A 20556-nucleotide genomic window follows, 5' to 3' on the forward strand; every position below is an offset into this window, starting at 1 on the left:
TGAATTGGCAAATTTAGACAAATCTTAAGGTTTAAAGGTTCAACAACAGCATATGTACATATGAAGAAATATGTATGATTTAGGAGTAAGGGATGAGAAAACAAACAGACATGGTACATAGTAAAAAAAAATTTAAGTTTACATTAAATGATACTAACATGAGAAGTCTTGAAGATAAATTTTTTTTAAAATGTTATGACAAAGTTTAAGAAAAGTCTCAAATTGGCATGCATAAAAAATTGAATTATAAAAACAGTAACTAATACCTGAACACTAACTAGGAAATACCTCCTTTTTTCAGATTCCCAGTCTGTTAAGCCAGGCTGCCCATGAGCTCCAGGGCTCAAGGGTCCTCCTGACAGCTCCTGTCTGTCGGGGACTGCAGAGGCACACCATTGCTTCTGGCTTCAAACTAGTTTGAAGCATCACATTAAGAAAAAGTAGGATTTATTTTTGAGGTTTTTTTTTTTTTATATGTTTTAGAGATTTATTTATTATGTGTACAGTATGCTATCTGCATGTATGCCTGCAGACCAGAGGAGGGCGCCAGATCTCATTACAGATGGTTGTGAGCCACCATGTGGTTGCTGGAAATTGAACTCAGGACCGGAGGGGGGTGGGGCTCAGAGGTTAAGAGCACTGATTGTTCTTCCAGAGGTCCTGAGTACAATTCCCAGCAACCACATGGTGGCTCACAGCCATCTGTAATGAGATCTGGCGCCCTCTTCTGGCCTGCAGGCATACACACATGCAGAACACGATACAAATAAATAAATTTAACATCTGAGCCATGTCTCCAGCCCTATTTTTGAGTTTTAGTCTTTAAATTAGTAGAAGACTTAATTCAAAAGCACGGGTATTTGAGAGTAGTGGCTAAGAATGTGATTGCAAGTAAATGAGTTGCTTTATAAATCACTTTGAAAAAGACACTGTCTTCAGAACGCTTTACAGTTTAGTTGTCTTACTTTCCTAAGAAATTCACGATGTTCTGCCCCTCACCCCCATTGTGAAGTTGAACTCAGAGCCTCAGTGCTAAGGCCATGGTTGCCCTGCAGGAAGTTTCAGAATCGATTCTTCATGGGTCTGCCTAGTTGAGGCCGCTCTTGGGGAAGGAAAATAGTGGCTGTACTACATGCATGCTGTCTGCTGACAGTGGAGTCTAGATGGGATGTCTCTTTCAGAGACTTAGCGATTCCCTTCGGCACAGTTGAAGCAGGATCGTTACCTTCTTGGCTTTTCATTTAAATTATAGACAGCATGGTTTATATACACAGCAGGTGCGTGTCTTTGTAGTCTGAAGTGATGCAGGCATGGTAGTTCACTCCTATAGTCTTAGCACTTGAGGAGCCAAGGCAGGGAACTGCTGTGAAGTTCAGGCTACCCTGGACTAGAGAGTGAGAGACCCTATCTGAAAACCAGAAACTAAAAACAAAAGGTCTCAAAACTAGCATCCAGCATTGGGAAGATAAACAAAAATCTTGTTCTTCCCTAAAGAATCTCACACTGGCCTTTTCATAGCCCTGATAGACTGGGAAAAATGTGTCTGGTAGATATGAATTGCAAAGATTATAAATATATATATATTTATATATATGAGCCCAAAACCAGGGCAGATATGTACACATCTTGTTAGTCTAGGCACTGCAGCCAGTAGATGTAGCCAAGCTTTCTTGTTGTGTTTATTTGAAATAAATGGGTGGAAAGGGAAGGCTTTTGAGAGTCACAAAAGCCAAAGTGGGAGTTTCTGCTAATGGTGGGCAAACTTTTCTTTGTCAGGATCAAAATGTCTTTGACTCCAAGAAGAAAGTGAAATTAACCAATGCAGAAGGAGTAGAGTTCAAGCTTTCAAAGAGACAACTACAAGCCATAGAGTTTAACAAAGCTTTGCTGGCTATGTATACAAACCAGGTAAGCAGTAAGTCTGTTCCCTGGCTGACCTTGTCCTACCTGGGCTTATGAGGTACAACGGGTATTTGTATGATCTCGCTCCGTTTTGTCTTCTTTCCTTCTTTAGTATTAGTAAGTTTTAATAATTGGGATAAACAAGTAATTGACCCACTTCTCTAAGCATATGGACTTAATAACTGTGGAGAGAGTTAGTGCCTTTACGGGAGAGGTGTTGTCATTTCCTGTTTAACTGCTGGTGGCTACATGCCCAGCCCTTCCTTACTTCCATTGCTAGACTTTCTGAATTAAAATGGAATTATTAAAGACATCAGTCAGATCTAAGAGCCAACTTTCATTTTCTATAACACAAATTATAAATGTGAAGGGGTACAGTTCTTTTTTTAAAAAATAAGCATTTGTTATTATTTTTACATTATTATTATTTTATGTTTCTTGCCTGCATGTATGTGTCTGGGCATCACATGTTTGCCTGGTGTTAGATCCCCTAGAACTTGAGTTATGAATGGTTGTAAACCACCATGTGAGTGCTGGGAATCGAACCCAGATCCCCTTAACTGCTAAGTCATCTGTCCAGCCCCCAAGGAGTTCAATTCTTTTTCTGTATCCTAATTAAATTCTAAATTCATACTATAGAGCACAAGATTTTAGTCCAAATATGAAAAGCAGTAATGTTTTTATTATTTAGAGCTGAGTCAGGCTTTCTTGATGTTTCAGCAAGGAATGTATTTCCGTGGCTGTTCTGTAGATTGTGTTGCTTTTGGAAGGAAATTCTGAATTTCATTTACCTAGAATTTAGGTTTCAGAGGATCATTTAGTGGTTCTCATCCTTCCTAATGCAGTGACCCTTTAGTATAGTTCCTCATGTTATGGTGACCCCAACCATAAAATTATTTTCACTGCTACTTCATAGCTGTAATTGTATTACTGTTATAAATCATAATGTAAATGTCCATGTTTTCCAGTAATCCTAGGCCACCCCCATGAAAGGGTCTTTTGACACCCCCCCCAAGGGGTTGTGACCCACAGGTTGAGAACTGCTGATTTAGAACTTGCCTTTTGCTTACTGCTTCTAGGACTCTCTTAAATTCAAGACTAGCCGTCTTGTCCTTATAGTAAAATATGAGGTGGATGCTATAAACTGATGTGCTTAAGCCTACATACTTTTGCACCTACTGTTTTAATTAAAGCTGTTTACCCCATCCCTTTATTTTGGACTGTTTAATGTTTAATTTTATTAATATACTTATTAATAAAAGGGGCATCTTTTAGGCAGAACAATGCCGAAAAATATCTGCCAGCTTGCAGTCCCAGAGTCCTGAGCGTCTCTTGCCTGTGTTAATCCAAGCTGCCCAGCTCTGCCGTGAAAAGCAACATACAAAAGCAATAGAGCTGCTTCAGGTAAAGACACCAAACTTGAACGCTTAGTGAGACGTCGGGTGGGTGAAGCTGCTTCATTGCACTATAGTGTACACGCTTGTGCTTTTCGCCGTAACAGCCCACAAACTCGTAGGTACTGCACCACTGAGTTCCAGCGTCACTTTAGTTGACTTGTAAATTACAACAACTTTTTTATATGTTGAACTTTGTAAATATTTTTATAAACTCCAAAGAATGCTTTTTCTTTTTTTTTTTTTTTTTTTTTTTTTTTTTTTTTTTTTGGTTTTTCGAGACAGGGTTTCTCTGTGTAGCTTTGCGCCTTTCCTGGAACTCACTTGGTAGCCCAGGCTGGCCTCGAACTCACAGAGATCCGCCTGGCTCTGCCTCCCGAGTGCTGGGATTAAAGGCGTGCGCCACCACCGCCCGGCTCAAAGAATGCTTTTTCATTTGGAGTTCCATTCAGCATGAATTAGGGAGTTTAACTTTAGGCTTGCAGTACTACACCGTGCTTGGCCCCCATTCCAGTGATGCATTAATACCTCAGTGGGTCCTACTCCACACTCTCAGTTAGGGAGATTCTCACTTGGTTTGTATCATCCCAAACCAGTTGTCATATTACATAAGTGTTATATATTATATGAGTTTCATGAGTGTAAATAGTTGAGAAAATGGACAGGATAAAATTAGGACCATTCGGAGAGAAAGTTGCCTAGCAGAGACCCCCCAGTGAGGAGGCAGTAGCTGAGTTTCTTTAAGACAAGTACAGCCAGTTTGTGTAGCAGGGAACTTGATATCACTGTACCTACATACAAAGCTTGCTAGAAAGCATGGGTGTGGAGTAACATTTCTCCCAAGGTGTAAGATTTTGACCTCAGCCAGCTGTGGTGGCACACTCCTTTAGTCCCGTAGTCCTAGCACTTGGGAGGCAGAGGGAGGCAGATCTCTGCGTTCAAGGCCAGCCTGGTCTACAGATTGAGTTCTAGGATAAGGAAGGGCTACACAGAAATCTGTCTTGAAAAGAAAAAAAAAATTGACCTGAAGCCAGAAGTTAACTTTAAGCTGAACTTTGAAATCTTATAGAGCTAAGTAATTGTAGTGTCTTACAGTTGTGTAAATTAAACATGTGTTTTTAACCCACAACTAAAAATATCTTAGGAATTTTCTGATCAACATCCAGAAAATGCAGCCGAAATCAAGCTTACCATGGCGCAGCTGAAAATTTCCCAAGGTATTAATATTTGACTTTTAAGCTCCTTGTTGAGTGGTAAAGGTTAGCTGCTGTTGCAGACAGTCTAGGCTGTGTGGTCTCCAACAGACTGAGCGGTGGGGAAATGGGCCTTTCCTTGGGTTTTCCTGTGCTTTGGAATGATTCTCCAGCCTGAAAGGTCCATGCGAGCGGGAGGTGCCTTTGCTGCAGCGCACTGCACCTCGGATGTCACGTCTAGAGAAGCCTCCTGAAATTGGATGAGTAAGAAAGGAGCGCCTTTGCTTTCTACTTTGCAGTATTTCATAGCTAGTTCCTTTTTCCTTCTTTATACTTTGCTAAGTGCAGAAGTCTATGAAATCTCATCTATTTGATACCCAGAAGGAAACTGCATGGTTTGTTTGCTTTAATTGAACTTGGTTATCTAGAACTGAGTTGTCTGGTGTCCTGGCTGCTGTATTCATGTAGCTAATTGAATTTTAAACTAATTAAAAGTGAATGAAATTTACAGCTAGGCATAGAGCACATCCCTATAATCCCTGCTCTCTAATGGCTGAGGCAGGAAGATTATGAGTTCAGAGCTAATCTGAGCTACATAGTAGGACCTGTTTCAGAAATGTGAGTTTTATTAGTAACCAGAGAAAACTAAAGGTACCTGTGTGGGACAGCATGGATGCATAGACCTTGACATTTACAGAAGTATATATCAGACAGCTCAAGTTCTCAGTGGGCAATAGCAAATGGTCCAGAAAATTTTAGCTAGTCACAATGGCTGAGATGAAAATTTCATGGAATGGAGGAAAACAGTTGGCATTTAGGAAAAAGTGTAAAAAAAAAAGGGGGGGGGGTCCTTGGTGAGGCAGTAATTGAAACAGGATTGAGGATTGGTTGAGAATTAAAGATGAGAGATTTGGGTTATTGAGCTTTGCAGTGAACATAAAATCAGAATTGTAATACCATTTTTCCATTACACTCTAGTCTATAGTGACATGTTTGAAGGCCTTTTGGGGACACACACACACACACACACACACACACACACACACACACACACACACACCTTCAGATTCCAGTCTAAAAGAGAGAAAATGTTACTCAACAGCCTGGAGTTGCAAGACTTTGGATAAAAGCTCTGTAGGAAGATACGGTTTCAGTCTGGGAGACAGTGCAGGGCCTAAGAGCTCCAGCTGTGCCGCATGAGGAGCTGAATTTGAATCCCCAGCACTCACATAAAATGCTGAGCATGGCTGTGCATGCCTGAGACTCCATTCACTGCTAGAGACAGGCAGGTTCTGGGAGTCTGCTCACTGTGCAGCCTTCCAAACTAAAAGCTTCTGATTCAGTAGAAGACCCTGTCTCTCTGCAGTGAGCTCCGAGGAAGACAGCCGGCATCCTCCTCTCCATGTTTACATACACAGTCACATCACCATACACTTAGCACGTGCACAAGCAGAGAGAGTTTCCTTACTTCAGAAATGAGCAGTGGGCACACGATACTGCAGAGTACAGTTGGTGATCTCTTGCCCAAGGAAAAATGATAGGGAATAAATTTTCTTACATTTTTTCCACAATATGTTTTATTCAGTGTGGTGCTGATGTTGTTTTTAATCTCCTTAGGGAACATTTCCAAAGCCTGTCTAATATTGAGAAGCATAGAGGAGTTAAAGCATAAACCAGGCATGGTAAGTGTCTGCGTGACTCCTTCTGTTTGCATGGCTGTGCTGTCTCGATGTCCTCTTTCGTTTCCACTCATTTCCTCGTGTGTTAGTGAGGCAGGACTCGCCTTTAGAATAACACTCTGTGCTCTGGTAGTCAAATGTGTTAAGTCTTGTTTAAGCCCCACATTACCCATAAAGGGCAGCCTCAATCTCAGATCTGTACATGGATTATTTTTTTCCTTGCTAGATTGTTTATCATGTCATTGAAATTATTTGATTTTTTTAGTGTTTTTGTTAAAGCAACTTAAAAGTAGTGGTCAGAAAATTTAGATTTTAGTTCTTTTCAAACATTCCAGGTTTAAGCCAGGCATGGTGGCACACACTTTAGTCCCAGCATTCAAGAGGCAGAAAGAGGAGGATATCTTTCAGTTTCTGTAAGATGTGAAAGTGTCTTTTTCATAGTACATACTGATTGGGTGGTGATAGAACATGCATCAGTTGAACAAGAACTCTTTATTCATGTTGCTGTCCTCCAAGCCAGCTCGCTCACAGCACTGATAATGTGTGCTGTCTTCATGGCGCTTTCTCTTCATAGTTGAAGGAGAATTGTACCATTATATGACTGAAAAATCTAGTCTTTTGCTCTAAGGAATTTATCCATTTTATCTCAGCTGTTGAACTTACTGCCATAGAAGCTGTACAAGTACTTTCTTATTATACTCCCAATAACTGCAGAATCTTTCACTGACGCTGGTTACGTGACCTAGTCAGTTTCCTGTTGCTGTGGTAAAATACTGACCAAAACCACTTTGGGAGGAAAGAGTTCATTTATTTGGCTTACAGGTTACATTAAACCAAATCAATAATTGAGGGAAGCTGGAGGCAGGAACTGAAGCAGAGACTGGAACACCACGTACTAGTCCAGGCTCACATTCAGCTACATTTTTAATACTGTCCAGGGCCATTTTTGCCTAGTGCTGACACCACTCGCAGTGGGCTAGGCCTGCCCACATCAATCATCAATTAAGAAGATGCCACACAACCATGGCTGTGGGCCAGTCTGGAGGAGGCAGTTGCTCAGTTGGGCTCCCGCTTCCCAAGTGTGTCCAGCTGATGTCCAGGATTAGCCATCACACTTACGTTGTCTCTCTCTCTGACCAGTGTGGCCAGACTGTCAATTTTACCAGTTTCTTAAAAATGCACCTTTTTTCTGTTTGCTGACCTTTGCTGTTCTCTCAGGGAGTACACAGGCACACACCCATGCACACCTGTTCTCACAGGCACATACCCATGCACACCTGTTCTCACAGGCACATACCCATGCACACCCAGACACTGGGTTTCCTTGCTGCCCCACAAGCTCCTCTGTCAGCTTTCCACAGCTTAGGCGATGTGCATCTCATTACAGTTCAGCCATGCTGGAAGCTCCCTAATCACACACTTGAATGTCCAGCAAGATAGGTTGTATGACTTTATCAAAAAGTTTATTTTTCATGTTCTGATCTTACAAAACTTGACGCTACTTTAGAAGGAGTCCATTTTATAAATAAATGCCTTCATATTTTTCCAAGTATTTCTAAGAGATTGTGTTCTCTAAAAGAATAGTGTTTATGGTGAATTAGGTACTGGCAGAGATCCCATCAATCTTTATTCATTTAGCAATTTTAATTTTTAAGAACTATGTTCTGAGAGTACATGGAGTGTTTTGTTCATCAACTTTCTCCTTTGCTGGACAGGTATCTGCGTTAGTAACCATGTACAGCCACGAGGAAGATATTGATAGTGCCATTGAAGTCTTCACACAAGCTATCCAGTGGTATCAAAGCCATCAGGTAAAGGAATGAAGTCAAGTACTATAAGGGCATGGTTTTTTCCATAAGTAATAAAATATTCTGAGCCAAAAATTTCAGAACTGAAATATTTTGAGTCACTATTTTAAAATGGAAGACTTACTAGACTATCATTAATTTTTGTAAAGAATGCTAGATCCAAATAAAATTGTTAGACCTAAGGAACAGCTACAAGATGAAACAAAACAGCTCATTTTTATTTTTAGAAGCTTTTTCCTGTGTATGTCCATTTGTATACACACTCAGAATGTCATGATATTATTGTTCTTTATTGATAATGAGCTAAGAACCCGTGGGTGATTATTAGTTATTAGAACAGCAGTGTATGGAATGAATATTTATCATATCTCCAATAGGAGCATCTTCATTTTTCCGCTATCAATCGCTGCATAGTTAGTATCAACTTACTGCCATGCATACATACATACATGTTACCTTGCATACACACACACACACACACACACACACACACACACACACACACACACACATATACATACATACTTGTTGCATTTACATGGTTATTAACTGTTAGCGGTGGGAGGGCATCAATGTTTTGAATAGTAGTATGTTGAATTAATGTTTGAGAATGTGCCATATCTTTTATGATTTGATTTTAGGAGCATTTTGTTTTGTTTGCTTGGGTTTTTTTCTGCTGGTGTTAGAGATGGACCATGTACTAGGTATCCTAAGCAAGTGTTCTCACTACCAGACCTACATTCCCATCTTGTTTATTTTTGTAAGTGACCAAAATAAAATGAATTATGTTCTAGTTTTATACGTTGATGATTACTTGTTCTTTCACATACTTAGTAAAACTTCAGATGAGGAATTTAGTGCCCATTTTAAAGGGCTGATAAATAGGATTTCACTGACTGGCTAGATACTTGGCTTAAGGCTTTATTTTGTTTTGTTGAACCTGTAGCCCAAATCCCCTGCTCATTTGTCCTTGATAAGAGAAGCTGCAAACTTCAAGCTCAAATATGGACGAAAGAAGGAGGCAGTTAGTGACCTAGAGCAGCTGTGGAAGTAAGCTCTGAACAGTGGTGGGGACCCACACTTGGTTCATCTGAGGGGGCTCTTCTCTGTTTATGCTAGCGTTAATTTTAGAAGCTGTTTACTAACTTCATTTCTTCTTTTAGGCAAAATTCAAAAGATATTCACACACTAGCGCAGCTTATTTCTGCTTACTCGCTTGTGGATCCTGAGAAAGCAAAGGCGTATCCTCTGTGGCACGACTCTCCGTGGAGCACCAAGAGCTCTGCTTCCTCGGGTTTGGAGCAGAGGTTTTTCTGCTAGAAATTGCAACTCACAGGCTTGCCTGGTGAAAGCAAAATTTAGAACTAGGTATCAGAATGACTGAAAAACAGTAATGAAGTGGGGGAGGGAGTCACATGTGCATCACAAACAATGTTTAAGATGATTTAGGGACAAGGCGTACAATTTCTAGTACTTGAGATGCAGGAGCAGGAGAATCGGGTCGTCCTTGGCCGTATATGCTGAGTTCAAAATAGAAAAAATTAAATACCCTAGTTGGTCAGTTTGGGGCTCTAAGTGCTACTCTGATGAGGTCATGTCCCAAAGACTGAGCTGCAGTATCAGATGCTAAGAAGCTACTAGTCACAGCCTCTGTGCTGGGACAGCCTATGCATTTGGAAGTTTGGGAATCCTTGAACTATATCACTACGCGAGTTAAGGAATACATGATAAGTTTTCCTTTCAGAATATATATTGTCTATTTGATGTGACTTGTTTTCTATAGAAGATTCAAAAGTATTTTTTGCTTTTGATAAAGGCCATCAGGAAAAGTTAGTATCTTTCTGATGGCAGAGATATGTTGACAGACATAAATGTGTGTATGTTGTGTTCCTGAACACCTGTCCTACTCCAGTCTTAGTAAACACTTGCCCTCATCGGACAGCATGTCTCTAAAAGTGGATGTCGAGGCTCTTGAGAATTCTCCTGGTGCTACATACATTCGGAAGAAGGGCGGAAAAGTTACCGGAGATAATCAGCCAAAGGAACAAGGGTAATGTTTTTCCAATTCAAAATAATTTTAGAACATTTTCTTAGACTGATTTAAAAGTATCTAAGAACTTTGGGGTTGGGCTGTGACTGAGCTGGTAGAGCGCCTGCCTAGCACACAGGAGGATCGGGTCAGTCCCTGTCAGTCCTCACATCACATAAACTGGAATAATGACACATTGGCCTGGAATATCAGCAAGATTAAGAGTTCCAGGTCATCCTTAGCTCAGCCAGTTCCTCAATCTGGAGCTAAATGAGACCCTGTCTGAAGACAAAAACAGAAATGCCATTAGGAATAAAAACTTCAATCTTCTGTGCATGTGTTTGGGTACACCTTTCATGTGTGTGCAGAGGCCGGAGGTCACCATCAGTCACTTTGCACGTTTTCTGAGACTGAGTCTCCCACTGGAGCTTACCTCGTCACCATTGCTTGGTTGGCTGGCTAGCCCTGGAGGTCCTCCTGCCTCCACCTCCCCAGCATGTAGACGTATGGAGGAATTTGCCACTGACCCAAGGTGCCAGTGTGGGTTCTAAGGATCTGAACCTAAGGTCTCATGTTCGTGCAGTAAACGGTGGAGCAACTGAGCTGTCGCCCCAGCCCAAAAGACCTCTTGATAGGAGTTCTGTGTGAGTGAGATTGTCCTTGCTCCTCTTTGCTGTTTCCACCTCTCACTCCTCATTTTCACCTAGCCTGGATAGTCAGTATCCACGGCCTTCAGATCTTTTCTCCATGTTTACATAGACACAAAAATGTAAATCTTTCTCTTAGATTTTTTTTTTTGAGGCAGCATCTCTTTCTGTAGCTTACAATGACCTCAATTTTGTAGCAATCCACCAGCCTCAGAACCATCAAAATGCTAAGATTACAGATATTAGCCACTGCAGCCAGCCTGTAATTTCATTCTTCTTATACAGAATATGGACCTAAGGGCTAGAGAGGTGGCTCAGCAATTAACTGTGCTGTGTGCTCTTCCAGGGCACCTGAGTTCGGTTCCCAACACTCATGGTGGACTGCTCACAGGCATGTGGCACTCCAGATAGATAGATAGATAGATAGATAGATAGATAGATAGATAGATAGATAGATAGATAGATAGATAGATAGATATAGGTATACATACACACACATACATCTATTATTTCTTGGGTGGAGGGGTGAAATCAAACTGTGTTGTCCTGGCTGGCCTGGAACTCACTATGTAGACCACACTGGCCTTGAACTCACAGAGCTCCACCTGCCCTCCTGAGTACTGGGATTAAAAATGGATGTCACCATACCCAGCAATAAAATTTTTTTTTTTTTTAACATTTAAGATTTTTGTTTTGGAGCCGGGCGGTGGTGGCGCACGCCTTTAATCCCAGCACTCAGGAGGCAGAGCCAGGTGGATCTCTGTGAGTTCGAGGCCAGCCTGGACTACCAAGTGAGTCCCAGGAAAGGCGCAAAGCTACACAGAGAAACCCTGTCTCGAAAAACCAAAAAAAAAAAAAAAGATTTTTGTTTTGGTTCTGAATGAAAAGAGCATGGAAAATACCAACATTTCTTTTATAATTTTTCATCTTTTTTCCCCCCATATGTTCTTTGGTCTTTTGTCTGCATGTATGTTTGTGTGGGGGTGTTAGATCCCTTGGAGCTGGAGCTATAGACAGTTGTGAGCTGCCATGTGGGTGCTAGGAATTGAACCTGGGTCTCTGGAAGAGCAGCCAGAGCTCTTAACTGATGAGCCATCTTGACATCCCCTATTTTCATCTTTTAAAAAAAAAATTTTTTTTTTAAGAAACTTTAAATACTACAATGTTTCAGATTTCATGGCTTCAACTGATTCAGATTTCAAGCTTTTGTGGATACCAAAATAAAATAAATTTAGGCTAAGTTTTAAAGATTTCGTGTATGATTGTATGTTTTTGCACATATGTACACACATGGATAGGCCAGAAGATGTCGTCCAGTGTTATCTGTCAATCTCCCACCAGATACCCAGCTTACTATGTGGGTGCTGTGATCTGAACACCAGTCCTCTGGTCTTCATGGTCACACAGCAGGTACCTTAACTCTTGAGCCACTTGCCTTTTGTGAAACAGGATATGGTGTTGCCCAGACTAGCTTCAGACTCTGTTGTGTAGCAGAGGATGACGTCAACTCCTGGTCCTCCTCCTCCAGAGGATGACATCAACTCCTGGTCCTTCCTCCACCTCCTCATACTATTGCCACTTCCACCTAGACACTGGCTTCTTTGGTTGGTTGGGTGGTTGATTGGTTTTCGTGTGGTTGGTTGTTTGAGACAAGGTCTCATTTCCCTTTTTTTTTTTTTTTTTTTTTTTTTTAGATTAATTTTATCTTGGTGTTTCCAAAAGCTTCAAATTTTATCAGTTAAAGTGATAGAATCTGAAACACTGTAGCATTTTTTAAAAACCTTCTTTTAAAAGCTTTTTTAAAAAGATAATGTATGTTGCCCTGGATAGCCTAGAACTTACTGTGTAGAGCAGGCTGGCCTTGGGCCCAGAGATCTTCCTTCCTCCGCCTTCTGTGTGCTAGGAGTAAAGGCGTGAGCCACCGTGCCCGGCTCCGTTTTCTTTTACGTTATTTATTTCGTGGTGGGAGGCGCATTTGTGCTGCTGTGCTCGTGTGTGGGCGGGTGGACGCGGTCTAGCTTTCTGTGTACACGGGTCATCAGGCTTGGCGGCGAGCACTGGAACCCACCGAGCTATCTTGCTGGTCTTACGCTGACTTTTGAGCTTCAAATCATCATCAGTACAGTAATCTCACTAGACTTGATTAATGCTCTTTATACTATTGAATAGCCAAAGTCTAATTTATTTTGAAGGAAGCTGTACTAGGTTTACACTAGACACTGACCGAAAAGATTAAGCGGTGGAAATGGCTTCCAACAGGAATTGGAGTAGAGGTTTACCTGTGGCTGCTGAAGTGCAGCTGCTGGCAAGCTCTGAGAGCGGTGGTGGGAGAGCGGCAGTTTGCAGGAGAGAAGAAGGGCGGCACCATGTAGTGCTCGTTCTTCGTTCTCGTGGAGTGAGCTTTGCCTTAGTTCACCGATGCATAGCTCTCAGCTGTATCACTCATAATACATACAGAGAGATGTCTGGTCTTCTGACAGCAACTTCCAGAGTACTTAATAATTACTTTGAAATATTTTCGTGATTTCTTAGTCCCTTCCAGTACCTGCTTTTTCTTTTTTGCCAGTATACTTACTAAACTACTTTGCCTATTTCAAAATTTAACAAATTTGTGAAGTTCAAAATTTGAAAAATGAAGCTAGGGGATATAGTTTAGAGCACTTGGCTGGCTTTCAGGAGGCCTTGAGTTTGAGCCCTAGCACCATCAACATGAACTTGTTTTTAAAGGAAAAAGATACTTAGTAGTTGGGCATGGTTTCAGCAGCCTGTAATCCAACACTTAGAGGATGAGGCAGGTGCCTCCCAAATGCAAGGCCAGCCTTCTCTACATAGTGAGCCAAGTGTGCTGACACATGCCTGTCCTACGAATACTAGGAAGACAGAGGCAGGGGGATCAATTGAAGGCCAGCCTTGGCTAGATGAGATGTGTTTTTAAGGGAAAACAAAAACACAGGCCAGATATGCCTATAATTCTACCACTCAGGAGGCAGAGGCAACGATCTCTGTGAGTCAAGGCCAGCCTGATCTATAATAGTAAATTCCAGGTCAGTTGGGGCTACATAGTATGACCCTGTCTTTAAAAAGTAAAGAATAGAGGGCCTAGAGAAATGGCTCAGAGGTTCAGAGGCCCTGGTAAAGCAGCAGATAAAGTGGCAATTCCAAGGAGTCTGATAGTCAAAAGGGATTTATTCTGGGTTAACTCACAATATGTATAAGTAGTCACAGGATCCAGGAGGGGCACGGTGTGGTGCGGTCCAAAGGGGTTCTCTGAAAAACTCTGCCTTGGTTCACAGTACCAGCATCCAAGACCACGAGGTAGCCAAGAGAACAAGCACATATGCATTCCAGGCCTTAAGGGGTTCCCCCTTGGCCACGCCCAGCGGGGAGCAGGGGGGAGGCAGGGGCAGGCAGGTACCTAGTCTGTGCCTGCACAGACAACCACCTCTACCCCTGGATTCAGTTCCCAGCCACCACATGGTGGCTCACAACCATCCTTAATGAGACCTGGTGCGCTCTTATGGTATGCAGGCATGCATGCAGACAGAACACTGTATACATAATAAATCTTGAAAAATAGAAAGTGCAGAATCAGTAAAAAGTGTCCCATCCATCTTTCTCCCTTCTAGTGCCATGACCAGAGTAACTTGATTTCCATATCCTCCTAAAAGATTACCAGTACATGTTCTCTGGCAAAGTGTTTCTTGATTCTCTAAAATCTTGCCAGTTAACTCATGAAGGCATGATAGATTTTCGTTTGTATAAATAGCTTACTATTTGACTTCTGGTACTTTGAGGTACTTTGTATACTGCTCATACTATTTAAGGGATAATTGGGTAATTTAGGCATGGTAGCTCTTTTCAAAGAGTAGATAATATTTCTGTTGTAAAGAATTTTACATTAAGCCTAATGTGTATCATTTTAAGATTGTATTCAGCCAGACCTGGAGGTGCATTCAGGAGGTCCCACACCAGAAGTTTTTGAGGCAAGACTTGGAGTTTGAGACCAGTTCATACTATGTAGCAAGATCCTATCTCCAAAAGGGGGGCCAGTGAGGTGGCTCAGCAGATCCAGGGCATTTGCCTTGCAAGCCTAATAATCTGAGTTTCCCTCTAGAAGCCATATAAAGGTAGAAGGAGAGAGCCAACTCCACAGTTCTTCTTACCTCTAAACGTGTGCTTAAGCATGAGAACCCAAAAACACACCATTCACACAGACATACACACAGAATGATAACTGATTTTTTTTTTCTTAAGTGAAAAGTTTGCCGTGTGATTGAACTTGAATTAATAGTCCAGCTACTTTGTTACGTTTGTGAGCTGGTACCAAGTCTTACATACACCTTTTTATGTCAGTATGCCCAGCTTGCTCTTTTGCACATATGTAATGAACTATGTTTATCACAATGATGATAATGATTCTCAATTTCTTTTTAGACAGGGAGATTTGAAAAAGAAGAAGAAGAAAAAGAAAGGTAAGGCTTTAAGGAAAAATACACTCAGATTTCTGTATTACTGTTTGAGATAGATTTTCAAGCCCTGGTTAAATGAATTACCAAAGGCCATATATTTTCCAAGTTCAAATGTGTAGTTATTGCTATTTTAGTGGAGTTTACAGAAATTATACAAACTAGTGTTTGCATTAGTCCATTATCTTCAAAAGTCTCAGTCTTCATTTCTTGTCCTAGGACTTGGATAGGAGCTTACTCTTACCCGGTGTGTAGACACGGTTTCAGTAGCCCAAACTGGCCTCCAATTTGTCAAAACATATTATTTTAGTAGATAAAAATTACAAATTTTGTAAAGTTATGTCTGGAAAATATTTTTACTTATGCATGGTGGCTCAAGTCTTTAGTTTTAGCACTGGGGAGGCAGAGACAGGTGGATCTTTGTGAGTTCAAGGCCAGCCTGGTCTCCATAGAGAGTTCCAGGCAAACCAGGGCTACATAGGGGCACACTGTCTCAGGGCAGATTTTCTCAACACATAAACATGGTGCATACCTGCAATCCTAGAGGTTGGGGGAGTTGCAGGTACAAGGCCAGCCTGGGCTACATAATAAAATCAAAAAACAGACAGACAAAAAGACTTTCTCAGACAAATTTCAGTTGTTATTTATTCCAAGTCATGAACACATTGTTTAAACAAACAAACTTGGAACTATTCTAGGTGTATTTCTCATTTGCCAATCATTTCCAGGAAAACTGCCTAAGAATTATGACCCAAAAGTTACCCCAGATCCAGAAAGATGGCTACCCATGCGAGAACGTTCTTACTACCGAGGAAGAAAGAAGGGTAAAAAGAAGGACCAGATTGGAAAAGGAACGCAAGGAGCGGCTGCAGGAGCCTCCTCCGAACTGTAAGTTGTGGTGCAGAGTGGAAGGCCCTCAGGATGTAGTTCATCTTGGAGGCTGACTCAGTTATGAGGGAGACTGTTTATATGCTGTATGAGAAATACAGTCCTACAGCCTTGGTAAGTATTTGTGGTATGTGAAAGGAAGAAAATATACTGTTTGATTTTATTGCAAATACTACAACTATGTGATTGTATTGTTAAAAACTAAGTATTCTAGGAGCTGTGAGAATGACCCAGTAATGGACCCCTTGCCTAGCATGTGTAAGGCCCTGGGTCTAACCCCTAAGTACGACAAACCACAAGACAGCCTGTAATTACATTTGGTTTTGAAACTAAAGATAATGAATCATTTAACTGTGTGGTAGATAGGTAACACCTAAGAAAAAGAATTTAAAATGTGAGTTATTTCTACATAGAATTATAAGTCGGGGCTGGAGAGATGGCTCAGCGGTTAAGAGCACTAGCTGTTCTTCCAGAGGTCCTGAGTTCAATTCCCAGCAACGACATGGTGGCTCACAACCATCTGTAATGAGATCTGGGACCCTCTTCTGGCCTGCAGGCATACATGCAGGTGGAACACTGTGTACATAATAAATAAATTTTACAAAAAAGAATTATAAGTCATTTAAAGTTGATTTTCTAAACTTACTAAATTTGGCGTGTAGTGTATATTAATTTTCTTTAGTTATAATATGGTTAAAAAATATTCAAAAGGAGTGGACAGAGGTGTCCTTAAAATGTGTGAGAAATTATTCAGTGTGGAAAGTGAAATCCATGCACATACATGCTTATACCTTTTCCTGTATTTCTAAAGAACTAAAACTCTTTCTGCTTTGTTTCAGGGATGCCAGTAAAACTGTTAGCAGCCCCCCCACCTCCCCACGGCCTGGCAGTGCGGCAACGCTGTCCTCCTCTACAAGCAACATCGTACCCCCAAGACACCAGAAACCCGCGGGGGCCCCAGCAACCAAAAAGAAACAGCAACAGAAGAAGAAGAAAGGCGGCAAAAGCGGCTGGTGAAGGCAGTGCACTTGTTGCGGGCTGTTGTAGTCCGCTGTCAGTGACCTTAGGAACATAAGAAAGGTAACACAGCAAGAAGCACAGCGCTCCTCCTCCATCCCCATTGTCCTGAAATGACTTCCTCTGCTTCGGATGGGAAAACGTTCTCCTCAAACTGCCTAAGCAGATTTGGCCTCCTTGTACCAAATAGCTTTACAGAAGACTGAAGACAACCGAGCCTAAGGCACGTTATCTAAGGTTTCCCAGGGTTTAAATGGAAAATGTTTCTCCTGTTTCAACTAGTGTGAAGATATGTGTTCCTATTCAAGTCTCACCTTAAATTATGTCTTAGGAGGCTAAAGGTGGAATCTTCTGAGCATTCCAAGTATTTGTTTAGAGCTATCATGTGATGAAAAGGGATCTTAGTAATACGTGGCCAGAAAGACTCAATGTCTAAAATAATTTTAACCCTAAATTCTCTGTCTGCTGGAATTGGGACTCTTTCACATGTATGTGTATGTGAACATCCGACTTCTTTGTACCCTTGCCATTTCATTTTCAGATTATGTTACCATACTGATTTAGTTCCACTGAAGACCACAAGAAAATATATCAATGTTGCAAGTAGTTGATGCTTAGACCCAGTATTCTGAGGGCAAATGGGTTTGGGCCTCTTAACCAGAACACTTAATGGCCACTATCAAGAACATAAACTTTGACTTCTTTATTTTAAGAAGAAACACTACCAGGTGGTATTGAAATTCACAAGAGCATTTGGCCCAGTTAGTACTCAGATGGCTCCCCTTTCTGGTCGTGGGACATGGCCTTTCATTATCTTTTTCAAAGTACCGTGGTTTGCAGTCACTTTGTGGTGTAAATGTCGCTCTTGTCTTTATTGCTAGCGCCCACTTTCCTACTCAGACAGCTGTGAGACACACCTGGGGTGTCTCCCATGGTTAGTGTTTGTTTACGCCATCCGGGCTATCATTTATTTCACACTTCTATTTCCTGTGATCAGATTACTCGGTCCTTGTTAATAAAAGTGCTGCTGTGTTTGAGCATCATCTATGGAAACTTCCTCAGTGAGTCTTCACAAGGCTTCCCTGCTCTGGGGGATTACAATGGGGGCTGCCTCAGTGACATCTAAGAGGATTACACAGCTCTCCAGAGAACAGTCGTGGGGAGACTGAATACCCTATTACAGGAATGATTGTCATGTAGAATTCCACTACATCTCCTAGGCTTAAAGGTAATTTTCTTAAGCTTACCAAAATTCCTGAGAATTTTGAGAATTTTGACCCAGTACACCATGGTGAAATACATATCTAGTACTCTTAGTTGGCATTGTTAGCAGCGGTTGGTATTGTTGTTGCTAAGGCATGGAACCCTCATTTCAAATAAGTTATTTAAGTCTAAACTTCATCTGTATGAACATTCTAGTAACTATTTTGGCTAAGTCTTTAACCAGTACATACTGGGGTGTGTGCGTGTTTATATGTGTACATTTATAAAAACCAATATGGAAAGCATCCATTCACTGTGTCCTTTTAAAATATATTCTAGCAGTGAATGTGAATAAAGATGTTTTGGGTATTGGCATTTGATGGAGGACTTCCTTATTGTATGTCTAAGAATTTTCTTTTTTTTTTTTTTAAGATTTATTTATTATGTATACAGTATTCTGTCTGCACACACCCCTGCAGGCCAGAAGAGGGCACCAGATCTCACTACAGATGGTTGTGAGCCACCATGTGGTTGCTGGGAATTGAACTCAGGATCTTTGGAAGAACAAGCAGTGCTCTTAACCTCTGAGCCATCTCTCCAGCCCTTTTTTTTTTTTTTTTTTTTTTTTTTTTTTTTAAAGAAGAATTTTCTTTTAAGCTGAATATCTAAAATTGCCTCCTGTCCCTCCCAGCAAAACTACAATCTAGTGGGATTGGGAGGACTGTGTTTAAAATGGCAGTGCAGAGGCTGGGGAGACAACTCAGCAGTTAAGAGCACAGGCTGCTCTCCCAGACACCCTGAATTCAGTTCCCAGGACCTACCTACATGGCAGCTAACAGCCGTCTTGACTCCAGTTCCAGAGGATCTGACACCCTCTTTGGCCCCCTCTGGCACTGCACACATGCAATACACATACACAGCATGCAAGCAAAATACCTATAAACATAAAACAATAAATCTTCAAAAGAAAAAATGTGTCCTATTGGTAGGTGCATCAGTGAACAGAAGCAAACCTTTTTGTAAAGTGTGAACCTAGCATATTTTTAAACACTTTTTTTTTTTTTTTGGTTTTTCGAGACCTTTCCTGGGACTCGCTTGGTAGCTCAGGCTGGTTTCGAACTCACAGAGATCCGCCTGGCTCTGCCTCCCGAGTGCTGGGATTAAAGGCGTGTGCCACCACCGCCCGGCTTTAAACACTTTTTAATGATTTACTTGTCCTCATGTGCATTGGTCTTTTGCCTGCATATATATCTGTGTGAGGGTGTCAGATCCTCTGGAACTGGAGTCAAGACACCTGTTAGTTGCCATGTAGGTAGGTGCTGGGAACTGAATTCTGGGCCTCTGGAAAAGCAGCCAGTGCTCTTAACCACTGAGGAGCTATCTCTCCAACCCCTAGCCTAGCATTTTCAAGACAACTAAAGATAGCTAACCTTAAAAACTGTCCTATCACTGAAGCCTTCTGGAACTTGCCATCATTCCTTATCAGCTTATTTGAAACATCTGATGAAAGAAAATCAGTTTCATGTAAAAACTAAAATTTTCCATACGATGGGGAAGAAGAGGTTCTCAACACACTAGCCTGGCATTAAAAATCACTGTGTAGTGCCAGGCAATGGTGGCTCACGCCTTTAACCCCAGCTCTCAGGAGGCAGAGGCAGGCGGATCTCTGTGAGTTCAAGGCTGGCCTGGTCTACAGAGCGAGATCCAGGACAGACACCAAAACTATACAGAGAAACCCTGTCTTGGGAAACGGGGTGTGTGTGGGGGGGGGGGGTATGACTGCGTAGCTTCAGTCTGGACTCTTAAACTCAAGCAGTCCTCACTCAGCCTTGCCAGCTCTAGAATACAGGCATGAGGCGCCCGTGTCCTGATGTTACACATCATCTTTACTGAGCAGGAACCCAGGGCCCTTACTCAGCACTCTTATCATCACCTACCCCATCCCTAAAAACCAACCAAGTCCAGCTAGAAATGAAGAGAACCACAAGTTCCTCAGCTAGTTTAAACATACCACCTCACTTTGGGTGTTTAAGTTGCTATACACTGGTGGTGGAGGGGCATTAGACCTTGCCTCATTTCTGTTTTGATATCTGTCCTGTCAGGACCTGCAATCTCTGTCCTTAGCTGACAATCCTGAAGAACAACCGTTTTTGTTGTTCCTAGTGGAATTCACATGGGATGGGGGTAGGCAAATGTGTAACCTACATTCTGGGGTAGTGGTTGCAAGGTGGGGAATCTTTAAGAAATTTTCTGTTCATTTTACGTACCAATCACAGATGCCCCTCTCCTCCCTCCTTTCGCCCCTCCCCTCAGCCTTCCTCCTCAACCCA

At 41.7% G+C, this 20556-nt stretch overlaps 1 protein-coding gene and 1 long non-coding RNA gene across 4 annotated transcripts in view; one reads left to right on the forward strand and one right to left on the reverse strand.

Moving 5' to 3' along the window:
• The window catches only part of Srp72 (signal recognition particle 72), a 28788-nt gene extending 10187 nt beyond the window's left edge, over positions 1 to 18601 (forward strand). Inside the window, exons 9-19 of the mRNA XM_006997349.4 lie at positions 1777 to 1908; positions 3178 to 3306; positions 4441 to 4513; positions 6107 to 6171; positions 7884 to 7979; positions 8923 to 9026; positions 9140 to 9217; positions 9889 to 10026; positions 15087 to 15124; positions 15847 to 16006; positions 16846 to 18601. Of these exons, the coding sequence (XP_006997411.1) occupies positions 1777 to 1908; positions 3178 to 3306; positions 4441 to 4513; positions 6107 to 6171; positions 7884 to 7979; positions 8923 to 9026; positions 9140 to 9217; positions 9889 to 10026; positions 15087 to 15124; positions 15847 to 16006; positions 16846 to 17023 (1191 nt within the window). The 3' untranslated portion in view covers positions 17024 to 18601. The remainder of the gene's footprint in view (positions 1 to 1776; positions 1909 to 3177; positions 3307 to 4440; positions 4514 to 6106; positions 6172 to 7883; positions 7980 to 8922; positions 9027 to 9139; positions 9218 to 9888; positions 10027 to 15086; positions 15125 to 15846; positions 16007 to 16845) is intronic.
• LOC121820928 (uncharacterized) overlaps positions 8882 to 20556 on the reverse strand; it is a 39056-nt gene continuing 27381 nt past the window's right edge. Inside the window, exons 4-5 of one of the 3 annotated variants that reach the window (XR_006061564.2) lie at positions 12932 to 13085; positions 8882 to 9318 (exon numbers count right to left, since the gene is read on the reverse strand). This is a non-coding gene — a long non-coding RNA (uncharacterized LOC121820928). Of the gene's footprint in view, positions 9319 to 12931; positions 13086 to 19309; positions 20386 to 20556 lie in introns of those variants that run through there. The other 2 variants (XR_006061563.2, XR_013042967.1) reach the window with 2 other exon arrangements.

The sequence above is a fragment of the Peromyscus maniculatus genome, chromosome 10 (genome assembly GCF_049852395.1).
Source record: "Peromyscus maniculatus bairdii isolate BWxNUB_F1_BW_parent chromosome 10, HU_Pman_BW_mat_3.1, whole genome shotgun sequence".
Classification (NCBI taxonomy): Eukaryota; Metazoa; Chordata; class Mammalia; order Rodentia; family Cricetidae; genus Peromyscus; species Peromyscus maniculatus.